General features: G+C 26.1%; 1 protein-coding gene across 1 annotated transcript in view; it reads right to left on the bottom strand.

The window, feature by feature from the left end:
- LOC145828580 (coiled-coil domain-containing protein 162-like) overlaps positions 1-20,814 on the bottom strand; it is a 51,946-nt gene extending 31,132 nt beyond the window's left edge. Inside the window, exons 1-7 of the mRNA XM_082936335.1 lie at positions 20,740-20,814; positions 20,516-20,669; positions 20,214-20,368; positions 11,929-12,132; positions 11,643-11,772; positions 6,864-6,995; positions 6,487-6,681 (exon numbers count right to left, since the gene is read on the bottom strand). Of these exons, the coding sequence (XP_082792461.1) occupies positions 6,487-6,681; positions 6,864-6,995; positions 11,643-11,772; positions 11,929-12,132; positions 20,214-20,368; positions 20,516-20,611 (912 nt within the window). The 5' untranslated portion in view covers positions 20,612-20,669; positions 20,740-20,814. The remainder of the gene's footprint in view (positions 1-6,486; positions 6,682-6,863; positions 6,996-11,642; positions 11,773-11,928; positions 12,133-20,213; positions 20,369-20,515; positions 20,670-20,739) is intronic.
- Between the last annotated feature and the right edge of the window lie 316 nt (positions 20,815-21,130).

The following is a 21,130-nucleotide window of genomic DNA, read 5'->3' as shown; positions in this document are numbered from 1 at the left end:
GGTACTTCTTATGCACGCACTTTTGGGCTGTGTTCAAAGTAGTTTACAGGGCTTGAGAAAATAAGTTACAGTTGTTAAATTATAAGCCCAGTAAAGTGTATTAAGTAACTTAACTATTAATAAGCCTTGTGTAATCTGTAATCAATCCTGGTTAAGTATGATTTTTTTTGAAACTAATGAAACTTTTAGGGTAGTGGTGTACAACTTTTGTAGTCAGCAATTCATATTTACTAAAAAATATTTTCTAGTTTAAACTCGTTAAAAAAATCGCCGGCTGCACAATTTAAAAATATAATATATAAGAAAATTAAAAAACTCGAACAAAATTGTAAAAAAATGATTTAGTATTATTGTGATCTAGGAAATACTATTGCGAACTGAAAACCAAATTGAAAGTGTATTTTAAAATATTAAGTATCAAAAAACTAAATTTTACTTGTTTTGCACAAGTTACTTTGCGGATCGAAATTTGACTGGATCTTTACTGTACGTTATCCATCTGAAATCTTAACTGAAACCTGACATTATAATAATCTCTCATATAACGAATTCCGGACATCTAGAAATTGATACTAAGTAGCTTATTTAAGCCGCACAAACTACTTAGACTATTTTATAAATGAGCATATTCTAAAATTACTATACCAGAGATTAAAAAACTATAAAAGAATGAACAGTTTAGTTTACACATAATAAAATAAATAATAAAACATAATTATTGATCTAGTTTGAGGAAGTTTGACCAACTGGTTGATTATCTAACATGAAAAGTGGTTGCTTATTTAATGCAGTAAAATTATTAATTTCAATGATAACATATATTATAAGCAAGTTAGTTGTAAAGTTAAATATTTAATTTTAAACTTTTTAGTCTATATGTTTTGTAGTAGAATAACATTAAATAGTATTTGACTAGGAATAACCTTTAGGAAACTAAACCTTAATTTTAACATTTTTTTTTTCTTAATTTAAATTAAAAAAATCAAATGCGGTAAAAATATTAATTTCAATGACAACATATATTATAAGCAAGTTAGTTGTAAAGTTAAATATTCAATTTTAAACTTTTTAGTCTTTATGTTTTGTAGTAGAATACCATTAAATAGTATTTGACTAGGAATAACCTTTAGGAAACTAAACCTTAATTTCAACATTTTTTTTTCTTAATTTAGATTAAAAAAAAAATCAAATGTTTTACAGTTAATTCTGTGAAAAGAAAGTAATCAATTTAAAATTTCTTTTAATTAGGTTAAAATTTTGTTTTGTGACTGTAGCAGTCTTTTTGATGGCTTATTTAATACTGGTTAAACTTATTTTTTCTCTAGTTATTAGCCTATAATAGTTTACCAGAAGGAAATAATGAAAAACTTAAAGCTAGTGTTGAACTATTAAAATAAACAACACATTCTAATTGCTAATATGTTAAAAATTAAGATAAAACAAAAAACAGTTGTATAATAGTTTAAAATTCCTTAATATATAGAGGTTTTAACAATAATAAATAAAGTTAGAAAACAAAATTGAGTTTAAGAATCTTTTAAATGAAAAATTTGAAGTCACTTCAAATAGAGACCTCAAATCTATACTCTTTTAAAATCAAAAAAAAATTTTGAAATAAAAACTTAAATGCTTATCAAGATTTTTTTATTTATACAGATTAAACAAGTAATAACAAAAATATGTCAAATAAATTTTTTCTAAGAAATACTTTAATCACTATGCTATAAAAACTTTTAGTGTAATGTAAAACGACAAATATTAATCAGGTCAAAATAATACTATTAACCGATTTGAAACGTAAACCATTTAATTAATACAGTAGACTTCCGCTTGAGTAGGCACTTTGAACAAAATCAAAAAGTTCAAACTCAAAAATTATTACCATTTTTTATTACAAAATGATAAGTATAACTATGTTATATGCAACAACGTTATGAACAAAGATTAAATCAACTAAAACATAAAAAAAACATTCATTAAAAAAACCATCTATATAAGCTATTAAATATTATGTATTTTTTGTTTTATTAATACTTAGTCAGTAATAGACTTTATTTAAGTTAAATTTCAGAAAATATAAATTTGCACTTTTTTTTGGGTAAAAAGTACGAACTCAAGAGGAAGTCTACCGTAATTGACATTTATTAGGCATTATGCAGTTCTGTCTTTAGAATAAATAACTTAATAAAATTTTTATTTTAAAAAGACAACTTAAATACAATACAAACCTGGTTAAATAAGAAGTATTTTTAAAGACCAAATAAAATAAAAAAAACTTTATAAACTAATGTCTGCTACTGAAGTCTAATATAATGTGAAGGATGAGATTCATGACTGCTTGCAAGTTTTTCTAACCTGATTCTTAATCAGTAATATAAAGCCTCCTTTACAAATATCTAGATTAGATATTTTGCTCAAGATGTTGATAACTGAACTGAAAGCTTTCTCAACAACATAGCTAGAAGGAAAAACTATAAACAACAATCTTAATTCCTCTCAAATGATTGGATACGTTTGCCTTAGTTTTTGTTGAGTCCAAAAGTTTTCATATCCTTCTTTGGAAAAATTTACTTTAAGTTTAAGGTCAGTTTGTAAGTCTAAGAAGATTTCCTGTAAGTCGTTTACTTCAAAAGATCTGCCTCGAAGGGATCCATATTTTTATCTATATGATAGCTTTTTTGTGTCAAATCGATATTTTACTACTTAATACGTTGAAATTGTTAAAAATTCCAGATTTTTTAGGTTTTTTTTTTTTGCCTTAATTGTCAAATTACGGGTTTTTCCAGGTTTCTAGCTAAATTGACAACCCTGTACAGTTTTATTTCTTAGTCTAACTTTGTGACTTTTCAAAAAACAATTAGAAATATCATGAGGTGATAGTTAATAATAGGTAACATAGATTTTTACAAACAATTTATGATCCCAAATAACAAATATGTCAGGTTATAAATGGTGAGAGGGTTTCCGATCGTCTACTATCTATGTAATTGTTAAATAAGAAAATATTTGAATGAGAATATGTAATTTACTTGAAAATAGGAGTCATAAGTACTTGATTTTTCTCACTATATTTTACATAAACGAAATAAACTTTTTTGTTTAAGTTTTACCTCAGGGTCAAATATTTAATAGCAAGCTGAAATTAGTAAAATAGCAAGATAAAAAGTTAAAATTTTATGACAGCCCAAAATTTTAAAATCGCCCCCTTACTAGTTATCGCCCCCGACTTACTAAAATCGCCCCCAGGGGGCGATATCACCCACTTTGGGAAACCCTGGTCTATACGTTTCACAATAGAAAAAGAAAACAACGATGAACTTGCATTTTTGGATGAACAAATTAAACGAAAAGAAAGTATATTTTTTACTTCGGTGTACAGAAAGGAAACTTTTACAGGGTGTTATTTCAATTTTCAATCAAACTGTAGTTCAAAAAGAATAGTAAATTTTATCAGAACTTTGTGTCATCGTGCACACAAAAATTTGTTCCCCAGAGATGCTAATAAGTGAAATCAACCATATCAAGTTACTATTAAACAAAAACGGTTACCCACAAGAGTTAATTTGTAACACTTTAACAGTGTTTTTAGCAGTCAAAAGTGGCTTTTTTTCTTTCTTACTCTCAAATTTATTCACCTTAAATTCAGTAAACGCGCTTGTTTTTTGAGTTAGTTTTCAGTGTCCTAGTTGATAACGCTTCTATTTCTTGCAAAGTGTTGTGTTCCCATCGTACACTTGTACGATGGCGACTGTTTTTTATCTGAACTTTTGAATTAAAGTAGTTTATTTGTACAGTTTGCTATATTTTTTATTATTCGTATTTCTATTCATCATAATACATCTTTTTTTTCAAAGACTCAATTTCTTTATACTATTAGTTTAAGTATTCTAACAATCTTACTACTTAATCAGGCTAAGCTTAAATGATAGTCTAAGTTATTTAGCTAAATCAATTCTAAACATTTAAGTAAACGTCACCGGTATTGTTATAATGCGTTAAGTCAATAAATCGCTAGGTCCGCATAAACATAAGTAACAACAACGGTCGTTCAGTAAAAATTAACAAAACAATTAATTTACATTTTAAAAATATGGATAGAATAAAGACAATAGGACCGGAAAAATGTGTAGTTACTTTAAAAGTTCCATTCATTAATAAAAGCTCAGAAATGTTAGAAAAGAAAGATAGACAATTAATAAGAATTACTTATTATGCAGCAAACCCTAGAGTTGTCTTCACCTCTAAGTCACTATTAACACCAGGTGGTAAAGGTCCAGTATCAAACTTAAATAAAAGTATGGTAATCTACCAATACAGCTGCTGTTGTAAAGCAAGTTATATTGGATTAAAAACAAGACATCTAAGGAAAAGAATAAAAGAGCATGTGCCAATAAGAGTAAAAATTTATTGCTTTTTAGATAAGAAAGATGATATACCGGTCAAGGTTTTAATGCATCTGAACGTTCATCTATTGCAGAACATTTGGTTAAGAATTCAACTTGTGCAAACAGTTATAATCTAAACGGATTTAAAATTATTAAAACTCGTAGTAATGTTTTCGATTTAATTAAATTAGAAGCCATTTGTATTTTATTAAGGAAACCTGCTTTATGTAAGCAAAAAGATTTTGACCATACTGTTTCTTTATTTTCGTAATACTTTTTAATTATTGTTTCATTTTATTTTGTTTAGTTTTACTGTAGGTTAATAATAACGTAAATAAACTTAAAAAATTTTAACTGTTACTAATTGCTTTTGTCGTTTATTAATCTCTTGATTACTTTATGATTATTTGATTACTTGGTTACTGTATAAGTTTGTAAAATCTGTTTACTTGTAAGCTTTGTAATCTACTGATGAGAATAGCTCGAAATATATTTAGTTTTACTGAAATTGTGTGTCTTGTATATATTATTGTATAATTACTAGTCACTTATGTTATAATATTTAGTTATACTTTATATAGTTTTACAAGTAAAACTTATAACAAGAATTAAAAAATGTTTAACTATCTTTAATTAAATTGTTCAGGATTTTTGGACTACTGTCATTTAAAACCAAAAATTATTAAATTTAAGAATATTATTTTTAATATTTTCGAGAAAACTTATGACTTTTGCTTATTAAGTTCTTATGTATACATCGATATGAATATTACAATTTTTGGATTAAAAATGACCAAGTTTTAAAAGATCTAGTTTAACATGATCGATTTTAAGATTATCAAGTTGAATATTTTTCTCTTATACCATGCAAGATAAGTTTAATCTTAGATTGGCAAGGAACAACGAAGAAAAAAAAACTTTGTATAGACATAAACAGTTTTTATTGAAAAGCTTTTCAAATATTTGAACAACTTGAATAAAAGCTATATCTGTAAAGAAAAAGTGGAGAAATCACCAAACTGTGTTTGATCAAATTTATTATAACAAACAACCCGTATAGTAGATATTTTTGCCACCTTTCGTTATGTTACGTACTTTCGCTTGGTGACTCACTTTTGCTGTAGACACAATGCGCGTATATTCGCGAGAGGTGACTGTAATAGGTAGCTCTACCAATAGATTATCATATACTATATATAGATATATCATATATATATATATATATATTATACTTCTACTGGTATGTAAATTCTGAAAAAGAGAGGCTCTCTACAAGAATTGTAGGTGCCAGTATACATTAATAAAACACCATGTTTTACAAAAAATACAATTGTTTTACTGTTTTGTTTGATAAGACAGCTCTTTAGTTAGTTTATTACAATAATATTTTTAAAAAATAAATCAAAATGTACATAAGATTGTGCATAACAATCTTTTAAGTTGTTGCTTAACTTTATGTACATTTTGATTTATTTTTTATGATATTATTATAATAAACTAAGTGAAGAGCTGTCCTGTCTAACAGAACAGTGAAACAATTGTATTTTTTAAGAACGTAATGTTTTGTTAATGTATTTATATTATATATACCTTTATAAGCGAGTTATTACGATCTTATTTAATATTAAAAATTGGAAAGAGAAGTTTATTTTTGAGGACTTTGTTAAATGTACTTAATGTAAACAATGTAAAAAAACACATAATGTTTTTTGTAGCCGTCAGCAAAGCTGAGATGCTTTTCACTTTTACGTAACAAGATCTAATATATACCGAGCGACCATTCATAACAGTTTCTGCGAAAAACTATAACCGATTTTGTTCTAATTATTAGGCTCATTAGGCAAGTATAGTCACGAGGAACTGCGTTTCAGTCTAACCGTTTATCAGTACGTTCCACAGTACTTTCGACTGTACCCACTTAACATATCCTTCGACTGAAAACTATGTCTGCCTGATAAGTTCTCATATTGTCAAAACCGGTCGAAATCTGTCGCGGAAACTGTTGACGGCAGTGCAGTCTAGTTCTAACTAATAAAACTGACAACAAACTGATTGTTTAATAATTTAAATTCCAAAATTAGAAATCTGAATTATAAATAACCTTATTCTTTATAGTAAAAAGTCTTTCTCGGGCTGTAGACGAAGGGGTTTCGTCTCTCAATTTTTCAAGCAAAACCATTGCTTCTTTTCGAGTAGATGAGACTAAACTTTTTATATCATGATGTAACAACAAATGATAGTCACCTAACTTTTCCTTTATTCCAAAACAGTAACTCCACAAGTCTTTTACAGTTTCCTTAAAAGTGTATGCTTAAAAAAAACCTCATAAACTTTCGAAGGCATAAACATAAATAGAAACTGAAGAGTAAGTAGTAAATACATATTGTAACTAACGTTATAAATACTTAACACCTTTTTAATACTTATTATTTTTAGTTAATTAAAAAGTAAAACAGAATATTAATAAGTTTAGCATACCTGGAACTTTTTTTTCTCCTCAACCCGTACTTTATTTTGAAGGTTAATGATTTCATTTTTTAGCTGAACATTTTTTGATCTCAAAGCAGTAACTTCTAATATTAATTCGTGGCTTTTGTCAGCAAGATGAAACTAAATTACGAAAATATTAATTGTTTACTTTTAGAAACCTATTTATAACCTATAAACCTAGAAACAAACTTTTTTATCATTAATATATTGTGAATCACATTTTAAGCTTAATGATAAAGTAAGCTACTAATATTTACCTAAAAAATGTTTTATTATCTTGATAATATTAATGATTGTATAACAAAAAATATTAAAAAAAATAATTTGTGAGCATATTTGTAAATATTTTTTATAAATTAACAACCTTAAGCAAAGTATAATTTTCTTTATACAGTATTTTTTGTTTAACTTAGTACTAAAAAGTTTTTTCGTTATAGTCACATAAATTTAAATATTTAATTATCAAGCTTTGTCAAAAATAATCTAATAAGTGTTAGTTGTTACAGCAATGCACAACAAAAAAGCAACTAATTTATTTTAAATTTAAATAAAATAAAAGAAAACTAGAACAGAGAACATAGAGGAGAGCTTTTTGTTTTTTTATAAGGGAGTAAGACAGTTTGTGAATGCCTTTTAATATAAAACACTAATACTTAATAATTAAACATTACAGAGAATCAAACTAATATTTTTAAAATAATATGCTTTAAGAGATCAATTAATTTGTTTAAGTTTATAGGTCTTGTTAACAAAATGAAACCTTTAAAAAAAATAAAAATAGACTTTTTTGTTTTGCACCCATACATTGTTTAAAGTGTAATTTAAATAGTTAAATATAAGTAAAAATAAATTATTGTTTTTAGCTATTGATGTTGTCTTATTATACTAATTTATAAAGTTTTTAATACATTTATACCGTCAAAAAACTTTTTTTAAGTATAAATTTTCTAATCTACTGAATTTTCATTTTGGAGGCAAAAATACGAAATTTTTTGCTAAAACTAGCATGAGTTTTTTGTTAAAGTTAAATAATAAAAAAATTTAAAAGTTTAGATAGCTTAAAGCACAAACCAATAACTTTAATAAATTCAGGAATAAGGAAAAATTTAATGGTAACGCTTTCTTTTAATTGCTTTTCAGTCAATGTTGACTAAAAACCAGGGGTTGACAAAATGCGACCCACAAGAATTTTTTTATTTAGAACATAAGTGGCCCGTAAAAGTTAACAATAAGGCAAGGTGTATGTAAATATGGCTGACTAATCAAAAAATATGGCTCATTTGTTAGTTTTAAATATGTATGATTCGTATCAGTAAAAATATTAATTTGATTAGGTTCAGTTTAATTCAATGTATAACATTTAAATTATTGATATATATTTTTTATTAGCCTAAAAAACGTGAAAAATACAGTTTATCTTTATAAAATTATTTTTGCTTAACAGATAATGTCCTGGACAAGACATTAAAAGGTATCCGTGGTGTACGACTGGATAACCAAAAGGTTCTTTGTGCACCAGGTTCTAGGACTAAATATTTTGAGCGTTTTTTTTATGTTCAATATAATAAAGTAGTTTAAAACTTAAATAATATCTGCACGTTGCCTTAACTTAGTAAGTTATCAATTTAATAATCTATGAAATAATTTAATGCAGTGGTTCCAATTTATAGAAAAGCTGTATACCATAAAAAGCTAAAAGAAAAACTCTTGAAGTTCTCACGTAACAACTTAAAAAAATAAACTTATAACTATAAGGAAAAAAACAACTAATCTATGAGAAATGGAATGATAATTTGATTTTTGAATATAATTACTACTGAAGGAATTTTAGATAAAACAAAACAACATATACACTTTCCAACTCTAATTGCAAACCAGTCAGCTAATAACTTACATTTTAAATTAATATAAAAACTCATAGGACAAAGTTTTAACATGATTTTCCCGCTTTCGATCGATAGAACCTAGACTAGTATTGTTTAATACAGGTGCACATTTTAAACAGTTTTCTAGAGCCTGTGCACCGCCTAATAAAACTTTGATTTTAAACTAAAACTTTGTTTATTTCAGAAATTATAAATATGTTAATATATTAGCTTGTGCTTATTTGCTGAATTTTAATAACGAATGTTGAATTTATAATATATAAAGTTTAAGAAAGTTTCACCATTTGTTTGTGCACCTGTAATTTAAAAGCGACTTAAGTTTAAAACCTAATAGCATAATAAATTCATATTTTAAAAGTGCCTTAATTTAAAAGAAAACTTTTTACTAAGTTGCTTTTAGTTTTTAATCAAAAATGCTTACATAAGTAGAAATGATAAATATGTATTGTATTTGAACTAACAAGTAAAGTTTTATTTCAAATGTACTTAATTTTAAGTAAAAGAATTTAAGTACACTTAGTTTCTTGTAGAAAATTAACTTATGTGATATAAACATATATTAACTTTAGTTATATATCAAATTAAATGTCGTTACACTAAAGTATATTCCCTAAGTCTTACTATGATATTTTCATAATAATATTGTATACCTCTTTTGAGTCATCAAGTTTTGATTCTTATAGCTCACTAAATACAGGACATGTAATTTTAACTACCTGACCATGAAATTCAAGTAACGACATTTCAATATTTTTTTAAATATTGTGTTTAACTAAAAAAATATTATTTAATCTTTATAGTTTTATTTTATTACTGTAGTTAAATGCTTAAACTATTAATTATTTAAGGTGGCAAATCAACTTTTATAAATTAAGTTACTTGAAATTAAATAACCTTATTAACAAAAGATATCTAAATGTAATGAAAGTTAAAACTTTAATTTTAAAGAAAAACTTGAAATGACACTATAGTGATGTTTTTAACTTGTCAATAACTAACAATATACTTATAAACGTTATTATATTTCTAATTATTATTTCCTTTTTTATAGGCTAAATTTTTACAAATTAAGCTAGTCATAATTTCTGTATCAGTTAGATAAACTAAAAACATTTCTTTTCAAAATCTTTCATAAAAAAAATCAATCAAACTTACGAGGAAGACTTATATCTACATTATAATTTACAATTATTGTAACATATTAGTAGGAATTTAAACTATTTTCAAAAGAGTTTTATAAAAAGATACAACATAAATTACTCTACTATTAAATAAAAAAATCCTAGACACGACCCTGGTTTAATACTACGCTTGATTTTAAAGACATAACGATGCAACCAAATTTCAAGCTGAATTAAATAAGCTAAAATTTGAATCATTATATTATACTTTCGTTATACTCTCCATATCCTAAAAAATATCAAATTTGCATCCGAACATTATGGTCGTTCTACCTTTTAAATTGTCATGATGTTCTTAAAAAGTAGAGCTAGCACAATTTAAAGTTTTAACTTTTCACTACAAAATTAAAAAAAAAGCAAAGTTATTTATGAAAGTACTTAAGAGTTCTCTTTGTTTTGAACTCGATGTGAAATAACTCTAAAACAGTTAAACTTCTTTGTTTCGAAGAGATCTAAAATAACAATTTTGAGTGTAAATACTAAGGCAATTTTAGTGACACTAACTTTACTAAGTTTTTTCATGGTGTTCTTAAAATATAAAACTAGCACAACTAAAAGTTTTAACTGACATTTAAAAATAAAAAACAACTAATATATAAAAACAAAAGTTAGATTCTACAGAAAGAGAGATATTAATATCATTAAAGAGAAAGTTTAAAAACGATTGCTCAAAAGCTTTAAGAGAGAGATATTAGTAAAACAATCTTTTTTTTTTGCTATTTTAGCTGTTGCCTTCCATAAGAAACCTAACAAACTCTTCTAATTTAATCGCTTATACCTCAAAGTTTTTTTTTGGCATTAAAAAACAGTAAAAAACTGGTAGCTTAGTTTTTAATGTAAACCTTAAGACTAACTAAAAGAAAACTAATTTATACCCACATGGCCTTAAAACCATGGTTTTAAGAAAAGTTATAAGTTGCTTGATACTTTGTTTCAATTTATTATGTTACACACCTGCTCAAAAATAAAGATTATTTATTTTTTGTTCCAAACGTCAACTTTTTTGACATAACAAATGTTTTAAATATTTATAGGATTCATAAGTAGTTTACTTTTTCATTAAGTTCAAAAAGTATAAATAAGTAATTTGTAAGCTTTATAGTTTTTTTTTTTTAATAATAATGAATTTAAAGAATGATAAAATAAAGTTTTTTTCTACGTATCTGTTTATAATTTCATAATATTGAAAAAAAAACTTGCATTCAATTAAAATATGTGTGTGAATAGTATGTTACTTTTTAAACAACTCAATGGTATTACTTAGCATGTATTTATAAGTTTCCGTAGTAGGTTAATTGCAAAAGTCTAGAGTTCAGACTTACATAAAATATATTCTTCCAGATAAGTATAACAATTATCAAACCATGACTGCTTTTTTTTAGTTAACTTTTATCCAAAAATGTTTTTCACTAGATAATTTTAAATGTAAAGTTACATTTATTGAAAAGTTTTACTTTTATTTACACTAATTTGAACCGCACAACCATCAGCAACAATTCATGCGACGTTTTGCGAACTAGTTTCGTCCTTTTTAGGTTAACACTTGTTTTGACTATGTTAACTAAAACTTAGTAGTAATTTGTTTGGCTTATGTTAGAAAAGTATATTTATACCTTACAATTTGCATAGAACTTCTTTTATTAACAAAAACTTTGGTAAAATAATATTTATAAATAAAACGTATTCAAAACTAAGCTAACGTGATTTTGACTCGTTTTGCTGGTTGAAATAGCATTTTTTAGACACATTTCCTTAATTAACAGCTGTCGGTGATGGTCTTGAAGCAAGTTTGTATAAAATACTGAATAACTTTCATAGCTGTCTTTTTCTCTTTAGTTTTTTATTTTTTTTAATAAGAATACTTTTATTAAGCTAAACTTTATGTCAGAACTATAGCTTCTAAGACTAAGAAAATTTCAACCAAAAAGAAAAAAATCTGAATACTTGTAAGAAGTTTATATAACAAAAAAAAATCAACAAAAATACCTTGTCATAATTTCTTGTGCAAGTTTGTTAAGACAACTTTTTAGGTGCCTTTCAGAAAAAAATACAACGTTTTCCTTTGTGATGTCGTCTACTTTTCGTTTAGATGAACTCATTAGTCGTTGTACAAACTCCTCACAAATAGTAGACTGTGTAATTACTAAGCTTTCTTTAGAAATTCTACCTTCTTTATTATTTTCTGATGGTCTAAAAAACATACTTATAATCATTTTATTTGAAACTTATTTGTCTTATGAGAAAAGTTGAAGTTTAATTCTCTCAATAAAAAATAGTTAGAATAAAAACTAAGACAGCTTTTATTGTGACAAATTCGCCCATTTTTTATTAATTTGTAATTTTTGCCATGTAATGGCGGCTAATGTTATTTTTCATAATATTCGTGTTACCATTAGCTGTTATACACTAACTTGTTCATATTTCAAATCTGCATTTAAAAAGTATTTAACTTAATTATTATAAATTGACTCAGTTGAACATTGTTTGAATATGTTGTTTATAAGTTGTTTTTTTTTTATTGCTGTTGTTAATTCAAAATACAAAAGTTTGTAATTATTTGTAACTGTCAAACTGATTGTTGTGGTTTCTCACAACTTTTTGCTGCTCCATGGTTATAAAAATGTTCAAAAAAGTTAATATTAATTAATCTTATATAATTAGAATATTTAATATTTACTTTTTTGAACATTTTTATAACCATGGAGCAGCAAAAAGTAAATATTACTCCTAGCATCAAAAGCTCTAAGCGTTTGGCTGCTAAAAAAGTAGTATAATTAACGATATTAACTTAATTAATATATTTGAACTTAATTAATTCAGCTTTATAATTAACTATACCAAAAGAAATCCCTTAACTTAAGCCTCAAGGGTTACAGTTTCTAAACCTGACAATGGCAAACCATTCAGGCAACAGGACTTTTAGAGTTTCAGGCAGCAACCACTTAAGACCAGTTTAGTGGTTTATTGAACAAAAACGAAAAGTTACTCAAAATTTTTTGGTTAAAGGACCTGGATACGCAAAAAGACGTCTCAGACATCGAGTTGCATACCCAACTTAATTAAAATTCTAATAAGTTACAGATGAAAAAAAAAAAAAAAAAACTTTAAAGTCAAAATTTAAACTCTAAACCGAAAAATTCTATCTAAAATGAAATTATTAAACTTCACAACATTAAATATTTTTCAAAAAAAAAATCAGAAAAAAATTATATACACACACATATCTAACATTATATTAAAGGTTTTATATAAAGTTCTGATCGATAGTGCTCGACAAATTAAATTGGAGCTAAATATTTATCTAATTATATAAAAAACTATAATTTAAACAGCTGTTTCACACATTGAAATGTAAAATTTCATGTGATCGTCAGTAAGTTACAGTTTATTATAATAGTGAACAGAAATTTTGATTTTAAATTTTTTATAATAATTGTGACGTAGTAATAGTACAGTTTATTGTACGATTAGCTGAATTTGAAATACGCTGTGAATGTTATTTTATGCTTTTTAGGAAAGTTTGAAAAGGTTGTTTTGGAAAAATGTTTTAAGCTATTAGAAAAATTTTTTTAGACTGTTAGGAAAAATGTTATAAAATACTCGTGTTTGCCGCTTCGATTTTATTTTGTTTTAATATTTAAGTGGTTTTAATTTTGTTAAAAAAATATTTTTGATAATGGATGCATATGTTTTTTCTTTCGCTTTTCTTGTTTAGTGTTACGTTCTTATCTGATTTTTCGATTTCTATTTTTTCTAAGTTACAAAGTTTGCAGCCGAATTTAGTATTGAATTTTAATTTTGTCCTGTTTAATATTTCCCATTTAATTTTGTAGTCTGTATTGTTATCTTTTAAGTTCCATATAGAATTCGCTAGTTCTGTTGTGTGTCTTTTGTTAATATTGTTGAATGATGATTTGTGGTTTCTGTATCTTTGTTTAAAGGTATTTCCTGTCGATCCTATATACTGCTTTGTTGTTTTATTTGATGTTACTGTTGCTTTGTAAATTATATTGGACACTAGGCATTCTTTATTTAAAGGGCAAGGTTCTTTACGGCAATTACAAAGTTTATCTTTTATGGTGCTTTTATCGTCTATATTGCTTTTGTTTAATATTTTGTTGTTGTGAGCTATTGTTTTACTTCTGAAATTATATGTACAACTGTAAGATATTTTAATTGTGTTTCGGTTGAATATTTTATGGAATGGGTGGTTTTTGTCAAATGATGTAGTAATCAGGTTTAAGAATTGTTTGCCTATTTTAGAACTTACATTTAGACTGATTGGTGGGTTGAAATATATTATGTCTCTTTTTCTTTGTTTTTTATTTCTTTCTGGTAAAGTGGTCTTATCATATTTTATTTTTTTTTTATAATTGAACGAATTTAATGCTTTTTGGTATTTATTTTTTACATTGTTGAAGGATTCTTCGTTATTAGATAGTTTTATTAGTCTTCTTCTTATTGTTTCGGGTAGTTGTTTTAGTATTTGTCGGGGGTGGTTGGAGTTGTAGTTTACGTATAAAATTGGTGAGTTTGGTTTGTTGTATGGTTGGTAACTTGAGTTTGATATGTTGAAGGATAAATCTAAGAAGTCTGTTTGGAATAATCCGGATTCTATTGCTATTTTAAAGCCGTTTTGTTTGAATAGTTTAATTAAATATTTAGCAGTGTTTTCAGCTGATCTCGGTGATTTGCTTCTTATTACCCCATATGTTTAAATTATAGGTTTTTATATAATTAGATAAATATCTAACATTATATACACATAAAATATATATTGAACTCTACGTCAAAAGGTAAAGTTTCTATCTAAAATGTTTTTAATTTTAAACTTATCAATAACTTAACCTTTTATAAGATTTAAAAAAGAAAAAAAATGAAAAAATAATTAATAAATAAATTTGAAGTTTTTTTTTAAAAGTATGTTTAAGAATTTAGACTCTACTATCAACTTATTAAAAAAAAAAACAAAAATAAATTAAAGTTATCACATAAAAAATAAATAACCATAAATATATAAAACAAAGCTGCAATATTCAAAAAAAAAAACAGTAAAATAAAGCTGTATCCATAATTTTATTTTTCTTAAACTAAATAAAAAGTATAAAATGAATATAACCTTTTAATTAAATTTATCAGTTTTTACTATCTTGAATAAATGTCTAAATGTAGAAGTTTAATTATACCAAAATAATCATGTAAATAACCACAGAAAACATTTAAAATAGTAAATAGGTTTTTTATTTGAAAAAAGTAATAAAGATAAATAACACTAACAATCATAAAATAAGTCAACCATTGCTAGTTTTTAATTTTAAAGGTGATTTCAGCTCATGATTTAAATATTTTACATTCTTTGTTTTCTGGCAAAAATATATTTAAAGACTAAAAATTTTATTTACACAGATAAAATATAGACTATGAAATTGTTTACTAATACACTTTTAAACTACAAACAGAAAAAAAAAACATATATATACATATTATAATTTTCTACAAAATAGACTAAACCAATTTTACTGAAACTCAGTTAATATACTCAAAAAAATATAAATACCTACTTAGATGAAAAATAAATTGTAATCTAATGTATATAAATAATAAAAGAAATTAAAAGTTCCTGTTCATGTTATGTAAACTCTATTGAATAAGTTGATCATTTAATAAATTGTCCCCTTTAACAGTGAGGTAGATCAGTTAGGCAACAGGACTGTTAGGAGTTCAAGCTGTAACCAATATAGGGTTAGAGTTCCCATCCCATGAGAGTTGACTAAACATTTAAAACAACAAATAGGGGAACTAAAACTCACAAAAATGAAGAGTTGGAGAAGTAGAAAGCAGCTAAATTGCTAGAAAAAGAACTCTATTAACTCAAGCTTCGAAACCTTAAGTTGACTACACAAGTAAGTCAGGAAGACCAGACTAATCAGGAAACAATGAGGTTAAATAAAAAAAAAGGTACGATGTATAACAGAGTTTTTCCACTTCTGTAAGGCAACCCTCAATACACAGGGAAACCCCACAGTTTACAGCTTACCCTAGATATACAAACCGTGGATGTTACAACCCAGAAATATGTCCTATAGGAAATGTGGTTGCACCATACTAACAAAAAATGGTCACCCGTCCTTCTTCCAATGAGAGACGGAGATGATGGGCTAAAAAAGTTCTCTAAAAGGCTACCAGGAATTTTAGAACCATTAAACTAGCAAATATACAGCCTAGAACTATCCTCCTTGAAAAAGCATATGACATTCAAAGTCCATGCAGTGTCATTGCGAAACCTGTTAACCAACCTTATCCCCAATTTTTTTACGATCATTATCAGTAAAGACAGAAAGAAAATAGCTCACTCACCAAGAATGGTTAAAAAGGGAGAGGTACAATTATTGTGAATAAAAACATCCAAAATGTTACTCCACATGGTCCCTTTATAATAAATGTATAAGGGCAAACCCATATGTTTGCTCAATAAAGTTCTCTAAAATGTGTATCAGAGAACACCTTATTTACAACTAAATACCATACTTCAGTAGTTGAGAAAACATATGAGAAAATTTCTGTGAAATGTGTGTCAGAAAACACGATATTAATTACTAGAAACCAAAATTGAGTGGTAGAGAAAACAGATGAGAAAATTCCTGTGAAATATATGTCAGGAAACACCATAAATGAGAAAATTTCTGTGAAATGTGAGTCAGAGAGCATCACAGATAAGAAAACTCCTGTTAAATATGTGTCAGAGAACAACATTAAAGAGAAATTTCCTGTGAAATGGGTGTCAGGGAGCACCACAGATGAGAAAAATCCTGTGAAATGTGTGTTATTGAGGACCACAGATATGACCCCCTTCGCACAATTATAGTACGCATTTGGAGTGTGTGTAAATCTACTTGGACAAATATTCACGGATAAAGCTAATGGAGAGACTGTCGTGAAGCTGACGTTGCAGCCTTTCCTAAATGTGATGTCAAATATTGGGAAAAAAAAACAAGAAATACAACAACAATGGTGTCTACTATGAGCCAACACTATTCACCTGCCAAATTTTTTGGCTCAAACGGGTAAGCAAGAAGAAGTTGAGCACCCTGTTTCATGGGCCATACAGAGTACTAGACACATCCAAGCACAGTATGCTCATTTTAGAAAACAACAGAGTGGAAAAAGTTTCACTTAGAAAATGAAAAGTTTTTATTCCACAAAAAGACTCATGTGACGTCAGTTGTGAGAAAAATTAACCATACAACCTGAGAAAGAGAAATTAATATTATCACAACAGTTATGCAGAATGTTCAGATAACGAGTATTAGTTTTATGATTAAGTCATCAAAAATTAAAATTTCAGTAAAGTTTCAGATAAATATTAGGTTATCAGGTTTTGGACATCTTAAAGTTTAGTTTCTCAGGAAATTTTAAGAAGAGAATCAGTCCCAGGCTTAAAAAAAAATTTATTTGAGTCTCTAACGAGACTATTTTTTCTTGTGAGTTCAACTGTTTAGTTTTTTTTTTGAACACTTTTCGATTCTTGGAATTTTTTATGTTTTTAAAGCGAATAAGGGTGAGAGCAGCCTTATTTTATTTAGTGATTTTATAAAAATGCATTTTTTATGAGAATGATATTTACTCAAAATATTGCAAAATAAAGATACAAGGATACTGCAATATAAAAGGAATTTCTTAAGTGTTCTTGGAATTTTTTCTTTCTTTACTTTATCGTAAGTAAGATTTTTTGTTTTGTTAATCTAATTTTACTCTAAGTTGTTTGTTAAAGTACCTTGTCAAAATTATGTTCACAACTGAAAAAAAAATTAACAAGTTTTAAATTTTTATAGAATTCTTTAAGTTTGTAACTTTTTTGTTTTTATAAAACTTTTTGTAACAGTTAAGTTTTTATTTGATAGTTTTTTTTTAACTTTGATGCTTTTTTCATTGTAGAAGCTTTGTTTTACCGTAAACTTGTTTTTTGTAATAGTTGAACAACAAAATGTTTTTATTTTGATATGTGGTTAGATAAATTTTTTTAGTTAACATTTAATCAGTTATATAAAATTTAAAATGAGTTATGTACTTGAATAATGATAGAATTTAATTTCAAATTTGCAAGAACACATTTTTTAATTTTTACATTGTCAATTTTTCGTTGTGTTAATTGTAAATTTTTATCGTAAAAAGCTTTTTGGAAGTTGCGATGCTTGGTTAACCCACATAACCCTTGATCAATAAAAAAAGATAATGATTCAAAAAAAAAAGACTACAATATTCCACTATTGAAAGCAAAGTAGTGTAACATTTACTAATAATATTTACTTTTTTGTATTTAACATATATTTTCTTGAACATTTTTCTAACCATGGAGCAGCAAAATGTAGGTCTTGTCCCCAGCACCAAACTCTCTAAGCGTTTGGCGCCAAAAAATAACAATAAGAGGAAGTTCAGCTCTTTAGTTAATGCTAACAAAAGTAATCCCTTAACTCAGGCCCAAATGGTTAAATTATTACTTATATAGTCTTTCAAACAAATAAAGCAAATAAATAAGTTCAAAAAGAGATTAAAAGTATCTATAAAAAATGATAGTTTTCACTGTTAGCTAATACTACTTTCACCGCTAAAAAGGTTAAAACTAAAACAGAAAAAAAAAAAAATTACAAATAAACAAAAATTGATGTAAATGCAACTAGTTATGAAAAAAATATGGTTAGTAAAGCTTTTAATGCTATGTAATGATAAACTAAACTATTCTACATAAATAAATATTTATTTCGCACTTCTAAGAAATATACAAATAAAACAAAACTATAAGGTGTAAGTTAAATATTGTATTGTTATTGTTAGACTTCTACTACCATTTTATAAATAGAAAAAATTTTCAGTATTTTTGATATAATCAAAATATTTTAAAATTCTTTTATTGTTTGTCATTTTTACCATTATTATTTTACTACAGATTTACAATTTGAAAATCCGCTCTGCGGTGAAACTTAGTACTTATTTTTTCTCAAAAGTAATAAATTATTATTTATCAATCTCTCTTGTGGATAGATTACTGTGTCTTGTTTATTTGTTTTTAACTCTATTAGTTTTATCAAAAATCAACATATTACATTTGTTTAGCAACTTAATTATAAAGCTAAAATTAGAATTAAATTTAGTAATACAAAAATTAACACTTTTAAAACTTTTTTCCGGTGCATAACTTACTCAAAGTAGTAAAAATATTTCATTATTATTTATTTAAGTAATTTCAAATAAGGCTTATCAAAAAAAGTATCCTACTGAATAAAACTGAATTAAAACTGAAATAAAGTTATATCATTCTTAGATCAGGGGTCGGCAAACTGCGGTCCCTGGGCCAAATGCGGCCCTTAAAGTCAAAATATGCGACCCGAGAAGCACTTTTTAGCTAAAAACATACTTTTTAAAAACTATTAAAATAAAAGATTTTGTAATAAAAACTTTTAATAAGGCTCTTATCGCAAATAAATAATCCTTACTAGTAATTTATTATTGCTTATTTTATTATAGTTTAGATTTAAAAATTAACTTTTATACCGATCACTACAATTGTTTTTAAATAACTGCGGCACTTGAAGGCTTTTTTTAAATAGTGTGGCCGCTAGCGATTTTTTCTAGGAAAGTTGGACGCGAGTTACAAAAGGCTGCCGACCCCTGAGTAAGAACTTCAAAGTTTAAAAACATAAAATGAAATAATTATAAAAAGTAGACCTAAATAAAATAGCTGGATGCTAATAATAAATATTTTTGCTGTACTAATAAATGTTAACCTAACTAGTTTTATTAGCTCAGCTAAATCTAACCATATCAATTCAATATGATGTCCTGGACTCTGATGTTTAAAGGTATCCTAGTGATGTGCGAGTCGATAACTGAATGGTTTTTTCGTGCACAAGGTTTTATGACCAAACATTTTGAGCCCTTTTATTTGTCATTCAATAAATAATATGTAACTAACATCTTTTAGTTTTGTTTTATTGTTTAGTTTTAGAAAAACTACTTCAATACTTAGTTATTTATGTGGAACAATTTAATTAGTCATTAAACAACATTATTAAGCTTACCTGTCTATATCTAATTGCATTCGTATCAACTTTTTTACATTTGTCATTATATAATTTTTCATTAAAGTTTAATAGTTTGAACAGCCGCTTAGCGAAGAAAGCAGTAAGTGCTATAGTTAATAATATATATTTTGTATAACTTTTTTTTGACCCATATAAAACTACAAAATTTTAAATACTTCTTAAGTCTCTTACTTGTACACAGAAGTTGAATCACTCCAAAGATTAAGGGGAAGAACTGTATCCTCTACTTTAGAAGCTAGACTCATGTACGAAGTAACATCTTTAGCAATTTGCATACGCAGTTCTTCAATCATTCGTAACTCTATTTGTTCCATCAGTCGCTTCAGCTTTTAATAAAAATCACTCTACTAACTATCATAAAAATAATAAAGTGTATATAAAATAATATTTAGAATAATATTTTTAAAAATCTTAAATAAATATTGTTTAATCAAAAATTTTTTGCACTAAAACACATTAGGTATAAAACTTACAAGACTTGCTCGAATGGTAAAATCCGGTACTAATGGTGGTTTAGGAAACATTTCATTATTTGACGTTGTGTTAAACATGTGAGAGTGTTTTTTCATAGTCAAACTTTTATAAGTCGGGTAAAGGATTTCTTTATTATATGCTGTACTGAATAGCCTGAAAAGATATTGTAATATTACTTAAAAATTCAATATAGTCATCCCCAACCATAATAGCATCATTAAACCTGTATAGATCTAAAGAGTTGATACCGTTCGTTTGAAGTTTTTGAGTTGCCCATTCATATTTGCAAAAGCTCAACTGTTTGGATAGTTGCAAAAAAAGAAGTAGTAACCTTAAAAATTATCATAAGTAAGTAAAATATACCATTACCGGCCTAGAAACATGAAGATCAAGTTAAGTCAACATAAACATATAGACGAAAAATTATAAATCAAAATATAACTTTTGAACTTAAAAATACATAATTTAGAAAATTAGTAAAATCAAAATTTTAGATAATCACAACCTACGTTGCAAACACAGTTTTTTTGAAGAAACAATAAAAAATTATTCATAATTTAACTGAAAAGAGAATCTAAAAGATAATTTTGATATAAATCTTATACTTAAAATTT

This window comes from Thalia democratica, chromosome 2 (genome assembly GCF_965202585.1).
Source record: "Thalia democratica chromosome 2, ktThaDemo2.hap1.1, whole genome shotgun sequence".
Classification (NCBI taxonomy): Eukaryota; Metazoa; Chordata; class Thaliacea; order Salpida; family Salpidae; genus Thalia; species Thalia democratica.
Note: the sequence above shows the minus strand (reverse complement) of the source record. Positions and strands in the feature narration are given on the sequence as shown.